Source organism: Giraffa tippelskirchi, chromosome 2 (assembly GCF_054371585.1).
Source record: "Giraffa tippelskirchi isolate mGirTip1 chromosome 2, T2T-mGirTip1v1.2.pri, whole genome shotgun sequence".
Classification (NCBI taxonomy): Eukaryota; Metazoa; Chordata; class Mammalia; order Artiodactyla; family Giraffidae; genus Giraffa; species Giraffa tippelskirchi.
In genome coordinates, this window is record NC_137276.1 from 70149776 (window position 1) to 70165041 (window position 15266).

Consider the following 15266-nt stretch of genomic DNA (forward strand, 5'->3'; position numbering starts at 1 on the left):
AAACTGGGAAATAATAACCAAAGTGTACGATGACATTCTAGCACTCAGGTTGCCTGAAAATCTCTAGCAGTATTCCAAATATTTTTATGAAAAAAAAAAAGTTTTTGTTTTTTTAACTAAAGGATAAGGATATTCTGCAAATCTAGGTCCCAAACTTTTGCAATTAGTTTTATGCAAATAATAAAATCTGGGGAAAACATAATTTGATTTTAATAATGGAGGTTGGGCAAATAGTAAAACAACACGTTCTTAAAGTAGACATGATTCATTCTCCTGATTCTGCTTCTAGGCTGCTAAAACTGATTCAGAAAGACTTTGCAAATGTCAATAGAAAAGAAGACTTTTAACAAATTTTATAGTATGGAATTTACATTTTTTTAAATACTTTAGTTATAAAACTGACTACCATCTTTAGGTGTAACCAAGATTCTCATCAATTCTGGGAATGAAGGGTAAATTAGAGTCAAGTAACTTTTAATTTCAAAAGTTCAAATTTTCTACTCATTTGTCTCATTATTTCCTTAACAGTATTACTCTGCTAGCATGGCTTTGAAAGTCTCTCCAGAGAGACTGTAGGTTTTTCCTAAGCTTGGGTGATTGCAACATTGTTTATCAGTTAAGAATCTAACTATTAATTTGCAGGTTTGGTTCTATCAGAAGTTATATGAGTGAATGAGTGAGAGTCGCTCAGTCGTGTCCAACTCTTTGTGACCCCACGGACTGTAGCCTGGCCAGGCCCCTCTGTCCATGGGATTCTCCAGTCAAGAGTACTGGAGTGGGTTGTCATTTCCTTCTCCAGGGCAGAAGTTATATAGTGTTTCTCTTTAAGGAACAAATTCACAATAATCTTATTTACAATATACAGGTAAAAGTGTCAGTTTTAGAAACTAATTTACAAACCAGAGTGGCAATTTACTATTTACCATATAAGATAAAACTGGCAGGAAGACTAATATTGTTTGGAGACCTTACAGGTAGGAAGTGAGGCCAGATCATGTGAGTTTGGATACTAGCTTCATCATTTATTAATTAGGCAAGTAACTTAGCTTCTCTATGCCTCACTTCACTCCTTTGGTAAATGGAGATAATGAAGTTGTGAGAGAGCTAATATAAAGAACCTGGAATAATATGTGAAAAATAAAACACTGTATGTGTCAAATATTATTATTGAGTCCGTCTATAAGAACAAAGAATAGATAAGAGCCTTTATTACTCAGGATAGACAAAACAATGTTTTGAATGAATTTCATATAGAAGAGATCATTGTGTAGTTAATGAAACAGAGAAAACTCAATTCAATTTTTTACACAAGTCATATACTCTGTCTTGCAAATGACAATATGACAATAATTAGATCTAAGTGAAATGGCACTGTGAATACTATGTTATACATATAAAAGATGTGGCACAGTGCCTGTGCCATTCACACAAATGAAGCACCTAATAAAGATCAACTTCCTGTCATGGTAAAAAAATAAATTGTCTTGCCTTTCATTGTTATAGGTAATTCTGGATAGTTAATCATTGAATTTAATAAAAATCTAGGTATCTTTACTTAAAAATAGACATAGTGTTACCATAAAACTTCTTTTTCCTTGGAACCGTGTAAACCACAGTAATCTGTGATTTGAAGAAAAAAAAATCACTCCAAATTCTCTTAAGTTCTGTGACTGAAAATAAAATAGATTTGAAAGCAAGTAGATATGGATTCAAATTCTGGCTCTAACATAAACTCCTCCATCCTGGGAAAATTGTGCTTTCTAAAATTATTATGATCTTCTTATTTCTCATCTGGAAATTGGGGAAATCCCTTGCTTTATTTCCTTCCCTATTCCCTATTCTCTCCCTATCTCTGTCCTTCTCCTTTACATGTGTCTCCTCTTTCTTTCTACTTAGTTTCAATTTAATCCTCCTGGTGAGAATTGAGGGATTATACTTTCAGTTCAGTTCAGTCATTCGGCCATGTCGGACTCTTTACGACCCCAAGGAATGCAGCACACCAGGCCTCTCTATCCAAAACGAACTCCCAGAGTTTACTCAAACTCATGTCCGTTGAGTCGGTGATGCCATCCAGCCATTTCATCCTCTGTCGTCCCCCCTCCTCCTGTCCCCAATCCATCCCAGCATCAGGGTCTTTTCCAATGAGTCAACTCTTCGCATGAGGTGACTAGAGTATTGAAGTTTCAGCTAGAGCATCATGCTTCCAATGAATATTCAGGACTGATTTCCTTTAGATTAACTGGTTTGATCTCCTTGCAATCCAAGGGACTCCCAAAAGTCTTCACCAACACCACAGTTCAAAAGCATCAATTCTTTGGCACTGAGCTTTCTTTATATTCCAATTCTCACATCCATACATGATACTGGAAAAACCATAACTTTGACTAGATGGACCTTTGTTGGCAAAGTAATGTTTCTGCTTTTTAATAAGCTGTCTAGGTTAGTCATTACTTTTCTTCCAAGGAGCAAGAGTCTTTTAAGTTCATGGCTGTAGTCACCATCTGCAGTGATTTTGGAACCCCCCCCCAAAAAAAATCTGGCACTATTTTCACTGTTTCCCTATCTATTTGCCATGAAGTAACGGGACCAGATGCCATGATCTTAGTTTTCTGAATGTTGAGTTTTAAGCGAACTTTTTCACTCTCCTCTTTCACTTTCATCAAGAGGCTCTTTAGCTCTTCTTCACTTTCTGCCATAAGAGTGGTGTCATCTGAATATTTGAGGTTATTGATATTTCTCCCAGCAATCTTGATTCCAGCTTGTGCTTCCTCCAGCCCAGCGTTTCTCATGATGTACTCTGCATATAAGTTAAATAAGCAGGGTGACTATATACAGCCTTGACAAACTCCTTTCCCGATTTAAAATGAGTCCGTTGTTCCGTGTCCAGTTCTAACTGTTGCTTCTTGACCTTCATGCAGATTTCTCAGGAGGCAGGTCAGGTTGTCTGGTATTCCCATCTCTTTCAGAATTTTCCACAGGTTGTTGTGATCCAAACAGTCAGAGGCTTTGGCATAGTCAGTAAAGCAGATACTATATACAATTTTTCCGGAACTCTCTCGCTTTTTTGGTGATCCAGCGGATATTGTCAATTTGATCTCTGTTCCTCTGCCTTTTCTAAATCCAACTTGAACATCTGGAAGTTCATGGTTCACATACTGTTGAAGCCTGGCTTGGAGAATTTTGATCATTACTTTACTAGCGTGTGAGATGAGTGCAATTGTGTGGTAGTTTAAGCATTCTTTGGCATTTCCTTTCTTTGGGATTGAAATGAAAACTGACCTTTTCCAGTCCTGTGGCCACTGCTAAGTTTTCCAAATTTACCAGCATATTGAGTGCAGCACTTTCACAGCGTCATCTTTCAGGATTTGAAATAGCTCAGCCTGAATTCCATCACCTCCACTAGCTTTGTTTGTAGTGATGCTTCCTAAAGCCCACTTGACTTCACACTCCAGGATGTCTGGCTCTAGGTGAGTGATCACACCATCGTGATTATCTGCATTGTGAAGATCTTTTTTGTATAGTTCTTCTGTGTATTCTCTCCACCTCTTCTTAGTATCTTCTGCTTCTGTTAGGTCCATACCATTTCCGTCCTTTATTGTGCCCATCTTTCCATGAAAATTCTCTTGGTATCTCTAATTTTCTTGAAGAGATCTCTAGTCTTTCCGATTCTATTGTTTCCTTTATTTCTTTGTATTGATCACTAAGGAAGGTTTTCATATTTCTCCTTGCTATTCTTTGAAACTCAGCATTCAAATGTGTATATCTTTCCTTTTCTCTTTTGCCTTTCAGTTCTCTTCTTTTCTCGCTATTTATAAGGCCTATTCCAACAAGTATTTTGCATTTTTGCATTTTTTGCATTACTTAGCCAACAAAGGTCCATGTAGTCAAGGCTGTGGTTTTTCCAGTAATCATGTATGGATGTGAGAGTTGGACTATAAAGAAAGTTGCTGACACTTACTCCTTGGAAGGAAAGTTACGACCAACCTAGACAGAATATTAAAAAGCAGAGAGCACAACAAAGGAAACTATAAGCAAGGTGAAAAGACAGCCTTCAGAATGGGAGAAAATAATAGCAAATGAAGCAACTGACAAACAATTAATCTCAAAAATATACAAGCAACTCCTGCAGCTGAATTCCAGAAAAATAAACGACCCAATCAAAAAATGGGCCAAAGAACTAAACAGATATTTTTCCAAAGAAGACATACTGATGGCTAACAAACACATGAAAATATGCTCAACATCACTCATTATTAGAGAAATGCAAATCAAAACCACAATGAGGTACCATTTCACACCAGTCAGAATGGCTGCTATCCAAAAGTCCACAAGCAATAAATGCTGGAGAGGGTGTGGAGAAAGGGAACGCTCTTACACTGTTGGTGGGAATGCAAACTAGTACAGCCACTATGGAGAACAGTGTGGAGATTCCTTTAAAAACTGGGAATAGAACTGCCATATGACCCAGCAATCCCACTGCTGGGCATACACACCGAGGAAACCAGAATTGAAAGAGACGCGTGTACCCCAATGTTCATCGCAGCACTGTTTACAATAGCCAGGACATGGAAGCAACCTAGATGTCCATCAGCAGACGAATGGATAAGGAAGCTGTGGTACATATACACAATGGAATATTACTCAGCCATTAAAAAAAAAAATACATTTGAATCGGTTCTATTGAGATGGATGAAACTGGAGCCCATTATACAGAGTGAAGTAAGTCAGAAAGAAAAACACCAATACAGTATACTAATGCATATATATGGAATTTGAAAGATGGTAAGGATAACCCTATATGTGAGACAGAATAAGAGACACAGATGCATAGAACAGTCTTACGGACTCTGAGGGAGAAGGTGAGGGTGGGACGTTCTGGGAGAATAGCATTGAAACATGTATATTATCATATGTGAAACAGAACACCATTCCATGTTCGATGCATGAGACAAATGCTCAGGGCTGGGGCAATGGGATGACCCAGAGGGATGGGATGGGGAGGGAGGTGGGAGGGGGGTTCAGGATGGGGAACACATGTAAACCCATGGCTGATTCATGTCAATGTATGGCAAAAACTACAACAATATTGTAAAGTATTTAGCCCCCAACTAAAATAAATAAATTTATTTAAAAAATAAAAATAAAATAAAATAAAATAAAAAGCAGAGACATTACTTTGCCAACAAAGTCCATCTAGTCAAGGCTATTATTTTTCCAGTGGTCATGTATGGATGTGAGAGTTGGGCTATAAAGAAGGCTGAGCACCGAAGAATTGATGCTTTTGAACTGTGGTGTTGGAGAAGACTCTTGAGAGTCCCTTGGACTGCAAGGAGATCCAACCAATCCATCCTAAAGGAGATCAGTCCTGGGTGTTCATTGGAAGGACTGATGTTGAAGATGAAACTCCAATACTTTGGGCATGTGATGCGAAGAGCTGACTCATTTGAAAAGACCCTGATGCTGGGAAAGATTGAGGGCAGGAGGAGAAGGGGACGACAGAGGATGAGATGGCTGGATGGCATCACCGACTTGATGGACATAGGTTTGGGTGGACTCAGGGAGTTAGTGATGGACAGGGAGGCCTGGCATGCTGCGGTTCATGGGGTCGCAAAGAGTCGGACACAACTGAGCGACTGAACTGAACTGAGCGGTGAAGAATTGATGTTTTTCAACTGTGGTTTGGAGAAGACTCTTGAGAGTCCCCTTTGCCAGAACGAGATCCAGCCAGTCCATCCTAAAGGAAATCAGCCCTGAATATTCATTGGAAGGACTGATGTTGAAGTTGATACTCCAATACTTTGACCACCTGATGAGAAGTACTGACTCATTTGAAAAATCCCTGATTCTGGGAAAGATTGAAGGTGGGAGAAGAAGGGGACGACAGAGGATGAGATGGCTGGATGGCATCACTGACTCAATGGACATGAGTTTGAGTAAACTCAAACAGGGAGGTCTGACACGCTGCAGCCCGTGGAGTCACAAAGATTCAGACATGACTGAACTGATCTGAACTCTTCATCTTTGGCTCCAAAGAATATAGTCAGTCTAACTTCAGTATTGACCATCTAGTGATGTCCATGTGTAGAATTTTCTCTTGTTTTAATAGAAGAGCATGTTTGCTATGACCAGTGCTTCTCTTGGCAAAACTCTGTTAGCCTTTGCTATGCTTCATTCTGTGCTCCAAGGCCAAATTTGCCCATTACTCCAAGTATTTTTTGACTTCCTACTTTGCATTCCATTGCCCTATAAATAAAAGTGCATCTTTTTTGGGTTAGTTCTAGAAGGTCTTGTAGGTCTTCATAGAACCATTCAACTTCAGCTTCTTCAACATTACTGGTCAGGGCATAGACTTGGATTACTTTGATATTGAATGGTTTGATATTGAATGGTTTACCTTGGAATTTTGAGATTGCATCCAAGTACTACATTTCAAACTCTTGTTGACTGTAATGGCTACTCCATTTCTTCTAAAGGATCCTTGCCCATAGTAGTATATATAATGATCGTCTGAGTTAAATTCACCCATTCCAGTCCATTTTAGTTCACTGATTCCTAAAATGTCAATGTTCACTCTTGCCCTCTCCTGTTTGACCACTTTCAGTTTGCCTTGATTCATAGACCTAACATTCCAGATTCCTATGCAATATTGTTCTTTATAGCATCGGACTTTGCTTCTATCACCAGTCACATCCACAACTGGGTGTTGTTTTTGCTTTGACTCCATCTCTTCATTCTTTCTTGAGTTATTTCTCCACTCTTTTCCAGTAGCATATTTGGCACCTGCCAACCTGGGAAATTCATCTTTCAGTGTCCGATCTTTTTGCCTTTTCATACTGTTCATGGGGTTCTCAAGGCAAGAGTACTGAAATGGTTTGCCATTGCCTTCTCCAGTGGACCATGTTTTGTCAGAACTCTCCACCATGACCTGTCTGTCTTGGGTGACCCTACATGGCATGGCTCATAGTTTCATTGAGTTAGGCAAGGCTGTGGTCCATGTGATCAGATTGGTTAGTTTTCTGTGATTGTTGTTTTCAGTCTGTCTACCCTCTGATGGAGAAGGATAGGAGGCTTATGGAAACTTCTTGATGGGAGAGTCTGATTAAGGATGAAACCAGGTCTTGTTCTGATGGGCAGGGCCATGCTCAGTAAATCTTTAATCCAATGTTCTGTTGAAGGGTGGGGCTGTGTTCCCTCCTTGTTATTTGACCTGAGGCCAAACTGTAGTGGGGGTAATGAAGAGAATGGCAACCTCCTTCAAAAGGTCCCATGCATGCACTGCTACATTCATGGTGTAGGTGGCCCTGCAGCTGGCCACTGCTGACCCACACCTCTGCCAGAGACTCCTGGATGCTCACAGGCAAGTCTGGGTCAGCCTCTTTTGGGGTCACTGTTCCTTTCTCCTGGGTCCTGGTGAGCACAGGTTCTGTTTGTTCCTGTCTATTCTGTTTACTTCCTCCTTTTTTGAGCGTAAAATTGCTTCAGTCTTGCTCCTGACTCTGCCACCCTATGGACTGTAGCTTGCCAGGCTCCTCTGTCAATGGGATTCTCCAGGCAAGGATACTGGAGTGGGTAGCCATTTCCTTCTCCAGAGGATCTTCCTGATACAGGGATTGAACCCCTGACTCTTGTGGCTCCTTCATTGCAGGCAGATTCTTTATTGCCGAGTGACCAGGGAAGCCCTTAGAACTTAAGAAACACCCTTAATTCAAGTTTTCTCTATCATCTTATCTGATTGTCTCTCTGACTAGGTACCATGTACATATAAATTCACTCATCTGTCCATTCCTATCTAAATATTGATAGTATTTCTGCAGTAGAATTTATAACTTTGCTACCTTTGTTGAATAACTTTTACTTAAAGGTCACATGTTCTCATCTTGTCAACATATTTTGGAGCTATGTAGACTAGTCTATTTAACAAATATAAAAGAGAATAAAATTTTCAGAAATGTTTCAGTAACACTCTAGCTTATGAATTACTATGCAAAAGCAGAAATGCCTGAAATGCTGTCTTGTCTTTCATTTTACTTTTCAGTTTTTATTTTTGGCTATTAGATTAAAAACTTTTTCAGTAATAACATTTTATTATTATAGAAGTAATATGTTTTAAGGGCTTCCCTGGTGGCTTATTCAGTAAAGAATCTGCCTGCAGTGCAGGAGATCTGAGTTTGATCCCTAGGTTGGGAAAATCCCCTGCAGAAAGGAATGGCAACCCACTCCAGTATTCTTGCCTGGAGAATTCCATGGACAGAGGAGGCTATAGTCTATGGGGTCACAAAGAGTTTCACATGACTGAGTGACTAGCATCAATATATTTTAAGAATATAAATATTAAGCTATGTAAAATATGAAGAAAGTGAAAAATACTGATACCATGTTTATTTACCATTTTCACATTCACAGATTTACTTCCCCCTTTGTTTTAAACACAAACATAAAAATAGTTTTTAAACAATTTGATTGATATGGCATGTGAAATTTTAAATACTGAGCTTTTTCACTTTCCAAAAACATTTTCCTTTGAAAATATTATTTTTGAGACTATATAATATCACATTATATAGCTATGTATCCTAATTTAATCTTTTCACTATTATAGGGCATGTATTTCCAAATTTTGCTATTGTAAGTAATGCTGTAGTGAATATCTTTGCATATAAATTACTGTTCATATTTCCATATCTTTATGAATATATATTATATTTAAAGTGAAATTAAGTTATTGGGGATTTAAAAAAAAAAACTATTCTAATCATATAGGAGAAAGAACACAAAGATTAAACACTGACCACAGATATTTATCGTGTTGTGATTAAGCTCTACTCTAGGAAATTCCTTACAGAAGATAACATAATGTAGGAGACTGTTTTTGGTAAAGTAATACATCTCTGAAACATGTATGCTACCTGATTCTTGTCTCCAAGTAGATCCATAGCTGTTAGCTACTATAGAAATTATTTCTTTGGTCTAAGAACATTAGAACATTAAATTCTGAAAGTAATAGGACATAATATGTGTCCTGTTACAGATGTTTTTCAATGCCCATATAAATATTAATTACACAGGACAGGCAGTGCAGAGCTATGAGTCCCAAGGAGTATTCTGATAGTAACTTTAGAAGAAAGAAATCATTGCATTTTAAATACTTCTTTAGATTTGCCTAAAAATGAAGTTTAAAAGCTTCTAACATTGTGATAAATTAAAGGCAATTATTTTTATGTACCTTTCCATGTCTGGGAATTTCTGTACTATTTCTTCTATCTATGCTGAAGTAGAGGAGGGCATGGCAACCCACTCCAGCATTCTTGCCTGGAGAATCCCATGGACAGAGGAGCCTGGCAGGCTACAGTCCATGGGGTCACAAAGAGCCGGACACGAGTGAAGTGACTTAGCATGCTGAAGTAATTAAGGCTGGAACATGAATAAACTCTGCTAATGAGGGAAAGCATATCAAAATCTACATGGGTTTGGTCTAAGTAATGCGACTCAATGAAAATAAAGTTGGTGCCTTAAAGGTACTTGCAGTCTCAGTGTTTACTCACTTTGATCTAATTCTTTGTTTTGTTATTTTCACTTTATCTCTTATACATATTTAGTGCCCGGATCCATCATGCAAACAGGACTTGTTGGCCTACCTGGAACAGATTAAGTTCTACTCTCACCAGCTGAAGATCTGCAGTCAAGTTAAAGCTGAGATTCAGAACTTGGGGGGAGAGCTTATCATGTCAGCGGTGAGTACTGCGCAACGCTTACACATCACGTGGGGAAGATGCTTGAAACGGCAGCTACAACCCACCTTACCCCACCAGTTCTTATAGGATCATGTAGGTTAGAAGAAATTCAACTGGCGTATATAAAATTTCATGAATCTGGAATAGCAAGAAATCATGTCAGATTTCTTAAAGAAATGTTAAGTCAGTACAGCTTCTCTTTATTTACTTCAAAGATTTTAGAATCAATCAGGTTCTGGAAGCCACTTGTGTAAGGATTGAATTTAGAGCATGGTATCCAGATTTCAGAAAGTACACAGATGCAACTCTGAATTGAATCCTTTAATTTTTATAAAAAAATAAGTGCCTGTGGAATTGCAGATCCATGAAACAATTGCTTTCTCACTGTTAAGTAATATTCATTTTCCCATCATTCATTTTTATATCATAGAAATTCAGGTCTTGAAACTGTTATCTCCATATGTAATTGTGACACTGGAGTATGGTAGAACATAAATAGATTTAGAGAAACTTTTACAGATTATTTGGTGAACCTGAGTTTCAAACTGCTCTAAAATGACCATGGTTGAAATAATGTCTACCTCTTCTACTCATCTTTTAATAATGGTAGATCAGTTTTTAGAGTGAGGATGGTAATAAAATAACATTTGATATCTATATTCAATTCAGTTATCAGTGCTTTGAGAAGGACATAGACCAAGATTATAAATTTAAGTTAAAGCAAAACATCATAAACCTTCTAGGAACTTAAATTCATGAGGACAGATTTTTAAAAATTATAACAGTATAAATATAAATATGTAGATCTAGGAGCTCTCTAGCCTGACTTTGAACTTTCCCCCAATGAGCTAACATTTTGTTTTTAAATGTTTATTTATTTGGCTGTGCCGGGTATTAGTTGCAGCAGGTGGGATCTTTAGGTGCGGCATGTGAACTCTTAGCTGCAGCATATGGGATCTAGTTCCTTGACCAGGAATCAAACCCAGACCCCCTGCATTGGGAGTGTGGAGTCTTAGCCACTGGACCACCAGGTAAGTTCCTAAGCTAACATTAAAAAAAAAAAAGAACATAGCTGCAAAAACAAAAGCAAAGGTAATTCTCTGGTGGTCCAGCGGTTAGAAATTAGTACTTTCAGTGCCCAAGGCCCAGGTTCAATACCTTGTCAAGGAGCTAAAATTGTGCAAGTACAATGTCCCACTTGAAAAAAAGTTCATTAAGTTTATATTAGTGAATACAAGAACTGCAGTTTACCTTCAAATGTCTATGCAGCCTCTGTTCAGGTGGACATGCATATATCTATGATAAACTGAAGACCAAAAATCAAAAGTGAATAATTTGGAAATTATGTCTAAGTAATTATTAGAGATACAAAAATTAATTTCCTTGATATTCAAATTTTGCAAGAACAGTAACACCAACCAACATAGCCTGTGTTGTATTGGTACTTTGTCACTCTTCAAAAGAAAATGCATTTTAAGTAGTCACTGTCTGCATGCTCAGTTGCTTCAGTCGTATCTGACTCTCTGTGAGCCCATGGACTGTAGTCCCCCAGGCTCTTCTGTCCATGGGATTCTCCAGGTAAGAATACTTGAGTGGGTTGCCATTTCTCACTGTCTGTCAACACAGAAATGTGTGTTTATGAATGCATGCATGACTATATATATGTATGTATACAAACAGTGTGTGTATACATGTATACACATAAAAATGTATCTTTATTTCGGATTACTAGGCACTCAGTCTTCATTTTCTCACTTAACATTTTAGTACTTTAAATGTGTACAAAATATATTTTAGACGCAAGCCTGTCTTCTGTTTACTTTTCTCAATTTCAGACACTCACCATCATTCACAAGGTCTAAATCCATATGAAATTTACTTTCCAATTATATATGTATTTCTTCATGTTGTCTAAAGCTAAGATTTCAAAAATGCTGACAGAAGTTCAGCCTATACATTATGTTAAAATGTATTACCATTAATTGTTCCTCCAAATATAATTTCCTCCAGATGTACAAATTGAGTTGGTATCCTTCCTGTTTGGTATGGTGATTCAAATTCATGAACTTTGTATATTTTACAGATAGATTAGGCATGAGTCATTTAGAATCATGATTTACAATTTAAAAGTTGAGTCATTATATAAAATGAGGAATAGCATTGCAAATGCAATTCTATTTTGTCTTCATTGCACCCCAAATTTTCCATTAGAAAAAGTAAACCTGAAGAAAGGGAGCATGTCAGGCACCTTTTAAAATGTTTTACTGCCCTCTGCTTGCAGGTAGGTTCTGGAAAGCTTTTAAAATTACTTTAATTTGTGTATGCCAAAGCCCAGTTGCTTTATTTTCTCAGTGACCCTGAGTTCTCCTCTTGTCTTCTTTCTTCTTTAAATTGAACAGTCTTAATCTAAGTCATTGTTTTTCTTTGAGGTGTTTTGAAAAGTAATAAGCATGACTCTAAAGCAGGGAAACCCATTAAAAATTACAGAAATTTGGTATTCAAAACTATACCCTTCAAAGTTTGCATTCCAAAATCAGGTTCATGAAACATTACTTTTAACAAATATTTGGTTAAAAAGTGTATTACTGGAGTGTATAGAATGCATTTCTGGAGAGAATACACAGTGTATTCTGGATCTGGAGCATTATGATTTAGGATAAAAAAGGTAAGTTCATAACATAAAGAATTTGAAGTCACTCTCATAATAGTCTATTTAATTAAATTTGTTTTCTAGTGATTCTTATGTGTATTTCAAGCATTTATCCTGAAGTTACACATTTCATTTCTAAGGACACCAGAGTGTAGTTTGTCCAAAACCCCAACAATGAATTGAGCATCTTCTCGGTACTAGGCATCTGAAAACATCACGAGATGCAAAGATGAATATATCATGCCTCCTTCAAGATGATCAAACATGTGCAAAATTAAGATACATAGTGAAAGTGAAAGTCGCTCAGTCGTATCTGACCCTTTGCGACCCCGTGGACTATATGGAATTCTCTAGGCTAGAATACTGGAGTAGGTAGCCTTTCCCTTCTCCAGAAGCTCTTCCCAACCCAGGTCTCCCACATTGTAAGTGGACTCTTTACCAGCTGAGCCACAAAGGAAGCCCAAGAATACTGGCGTCGGGGTAGCCTATCACTTTTCCAGTGGATCTTCCCAACCCAGGAATCAAACCGGGGTCTCCTGCATTGCAGGCAGATTTTTTACCAACTGAGCTATAAGGGAATATAAGATACACCTAAATATACAAAGTTGTAATACACCGTATGATGGTTAAATACACAAAAGCACATGGTAAGAGGTGAAGGAATAATTAATTCCACTGATGTGAGTGAACAAGAGACAGCTCCAAAAAGTGGCTCAACTCTAATTTGGTCCTTCATTAACAGGTAAAAAGCAAAAGAAACAGGCAAAAAATAAACCAACTGTATATTTATGAGGAAAGGAGAGGAAAAGGATTTGAAGTAGACAGAACAGCTGAAGTATAAAGATAGAAATAGGGAAAGATGAGGTTTTACGTGAAAATAGCAAACAATCTAAACTGATTAGAAACAATTGTACTTGGTACTGTTGGCATATGTTATGAGGGATGGGAAATAAAAGAGGGGCTTTAAAAGAAACTGAGGCTGTTTCAGGATTACTAATAGCATTTTAGCTTTATTGTGTAAGTAACCAAGAGTAGTTGAAAAAGTTGAAGTTTGAGATGGATATAAACAAATACATGTATTATTTGAAGCTACCTTTTTTTTTTAAATAACCCCTAACCTTTTATTTTCTATTAAAGTATAGCTGATTTACAATATTATATTCATTTCAGGTGTATAACATAGTGGTTCAATGTTCTTGTAGATTATACTCTATTTAAAGTTATTATAGAATAATGGTTATATTTCTATGTCCTGCACAGTAATTCTTGCATTTTTTCAACTGAAGCATAGTTGATTTATAATTTTGTACTAATTTCCTCTGTACAACTAAGTGACTCAATGAAATAGTGCTTCAGTGAACATTGGGGTGCATGTGTCTTGGAGTTTCAGTTTTGTCCAGGTATATGGCCAGGAATAGGATTACTGGATCATAAGGTATTTCTGTTTTTAGTTTTCTGAAGAACCGCCAGACTGTTTTCCATAGTGACTATCCCAGTTTATATTCCCACCAGCAATGTAGAAGGGTTTCCTTTTCTCCATACCCTCTCTAGCATTGGTATTTGTAGACTTCTTAATAAAATGTCATTAAGTGTCATTCTAATCAATGTCAGGAGGTACCTTGTAATTTTGACTTGCATTTCTCTAATAATTAGTGACAGTGAGCATTTTTTTCATGTGCCTACTGTCCATCTTTGTGTCTTCTTTGGAGAAATGTATTTTAGGTCTTCTGCCCATTTTTTTGATTAGGTTGTTTGTTTTTATGTTGTATGAGCTGTTTGTATATTTTGGAAATTAAACAATTTTGGTTTCATCATTAGCAAATATTTTCTCCCATTTCATAGGTTATCTTTTTTATCATTTCCTTTGCTGTACAAAATCTTGTATATTTGATTAGTTCCCATTTGTTTATTTTTGTTTTTATTTCTATTACCCTGGGAAGTTCCTTGAATTTTATTAATTTTATACGCAGTAGTTTGTACCTCTTAACATCTTACCCCCATGTTGCTCCTGCCTCCTTCACTCTCCCCAGTGGTAACCTCTAGTTTGGTCTTTATATCTATGGGTCTATTTCTTTATGCTATATTTATTCTTCTTCTTTTTTTTTTTTTTAAGATTCTACACATAAGTAATAACATACAGTATTTGCCTTCTCTGTTTGACTTATTTCACTAAGCATAATACCCTTCTTGGTCCATTCATGTTTTTGCAAATGACAGAATTTCATTATTTTGTACTGATGAGTAATATTCCTGTGTGTGTGTGCGCTTCTGTGTGTGTGTATGCTACATCTTTATTCTGATAGGGTGGTGATAGATGGAAAGGTGAGGAACTGAAAGAAGATTGTTCAGATTTTTTTAAATACTTCAAGATCATTAACAGTGAGAACTTGAATTAAGGCAATATTAGTGAGAGTGGAGAAAATTTTTCCTTGCAAGAAAAAATTCTGAGGCGGAAATGATTAGAATCAGTAATCTATTGAGTATCAAGGATGAAGTAGGAAGAATTAAGACTTAACCCCAATTTTTTAATATTTGGTAGTTTTCTTAGTTAAAAGTGGCATCATTAGCCAAAAACTATATGTAGAAAAAAGAGCAGACCAAGAAGGGTAAGGCAGCTCATTCAGTCTTTAGTCACAAGTGACTTAGTCATAGGTGAGTAAGAGATATCAGAAGAGAAAAGTCTAGGAGAAGTTGGGCATATGGTTCTGGAACTGAGAAGAGAGGTATGAAGGATAAATCAGCCAGTGGAACTATGCTGAGTAAGACCAAACATAGCTGAGACAAAGATCCAGAATGTTTTTCCTCAACATGTGATTCTGGCGTGCCTGTGTCAGATACAGAGATTTGGTTGTGGCAGTTTAAAGGATTTGGGATTTTACTATCTC

General features: G+C 37.1%; 1 protein-coding gene across 11 annotated transcripts in view; it reads left to right on the top strand.

The window, feature by feature from the left end:
• Positions 1-15266, top strand: part of CTNNA3 (catenin alpha 3) — a 1864976-nt gene that overhangs the window by 1789544 nt on the left and 60166 nt on the right. For all 11 annotated transcript variants that reach the window (XM_081568943.1, XM_081568944.1, XM_081568945.1 and 8 more), the window contains one exon: positions 9597-9731. In XM_081568943.1, coding sequence (XP_081425069.1) covers positions 9597-9731 — 135 coding nt within the window. The remainder of the gene's footprint in view (positions 1-9596; positions 9732-15266) is intronic.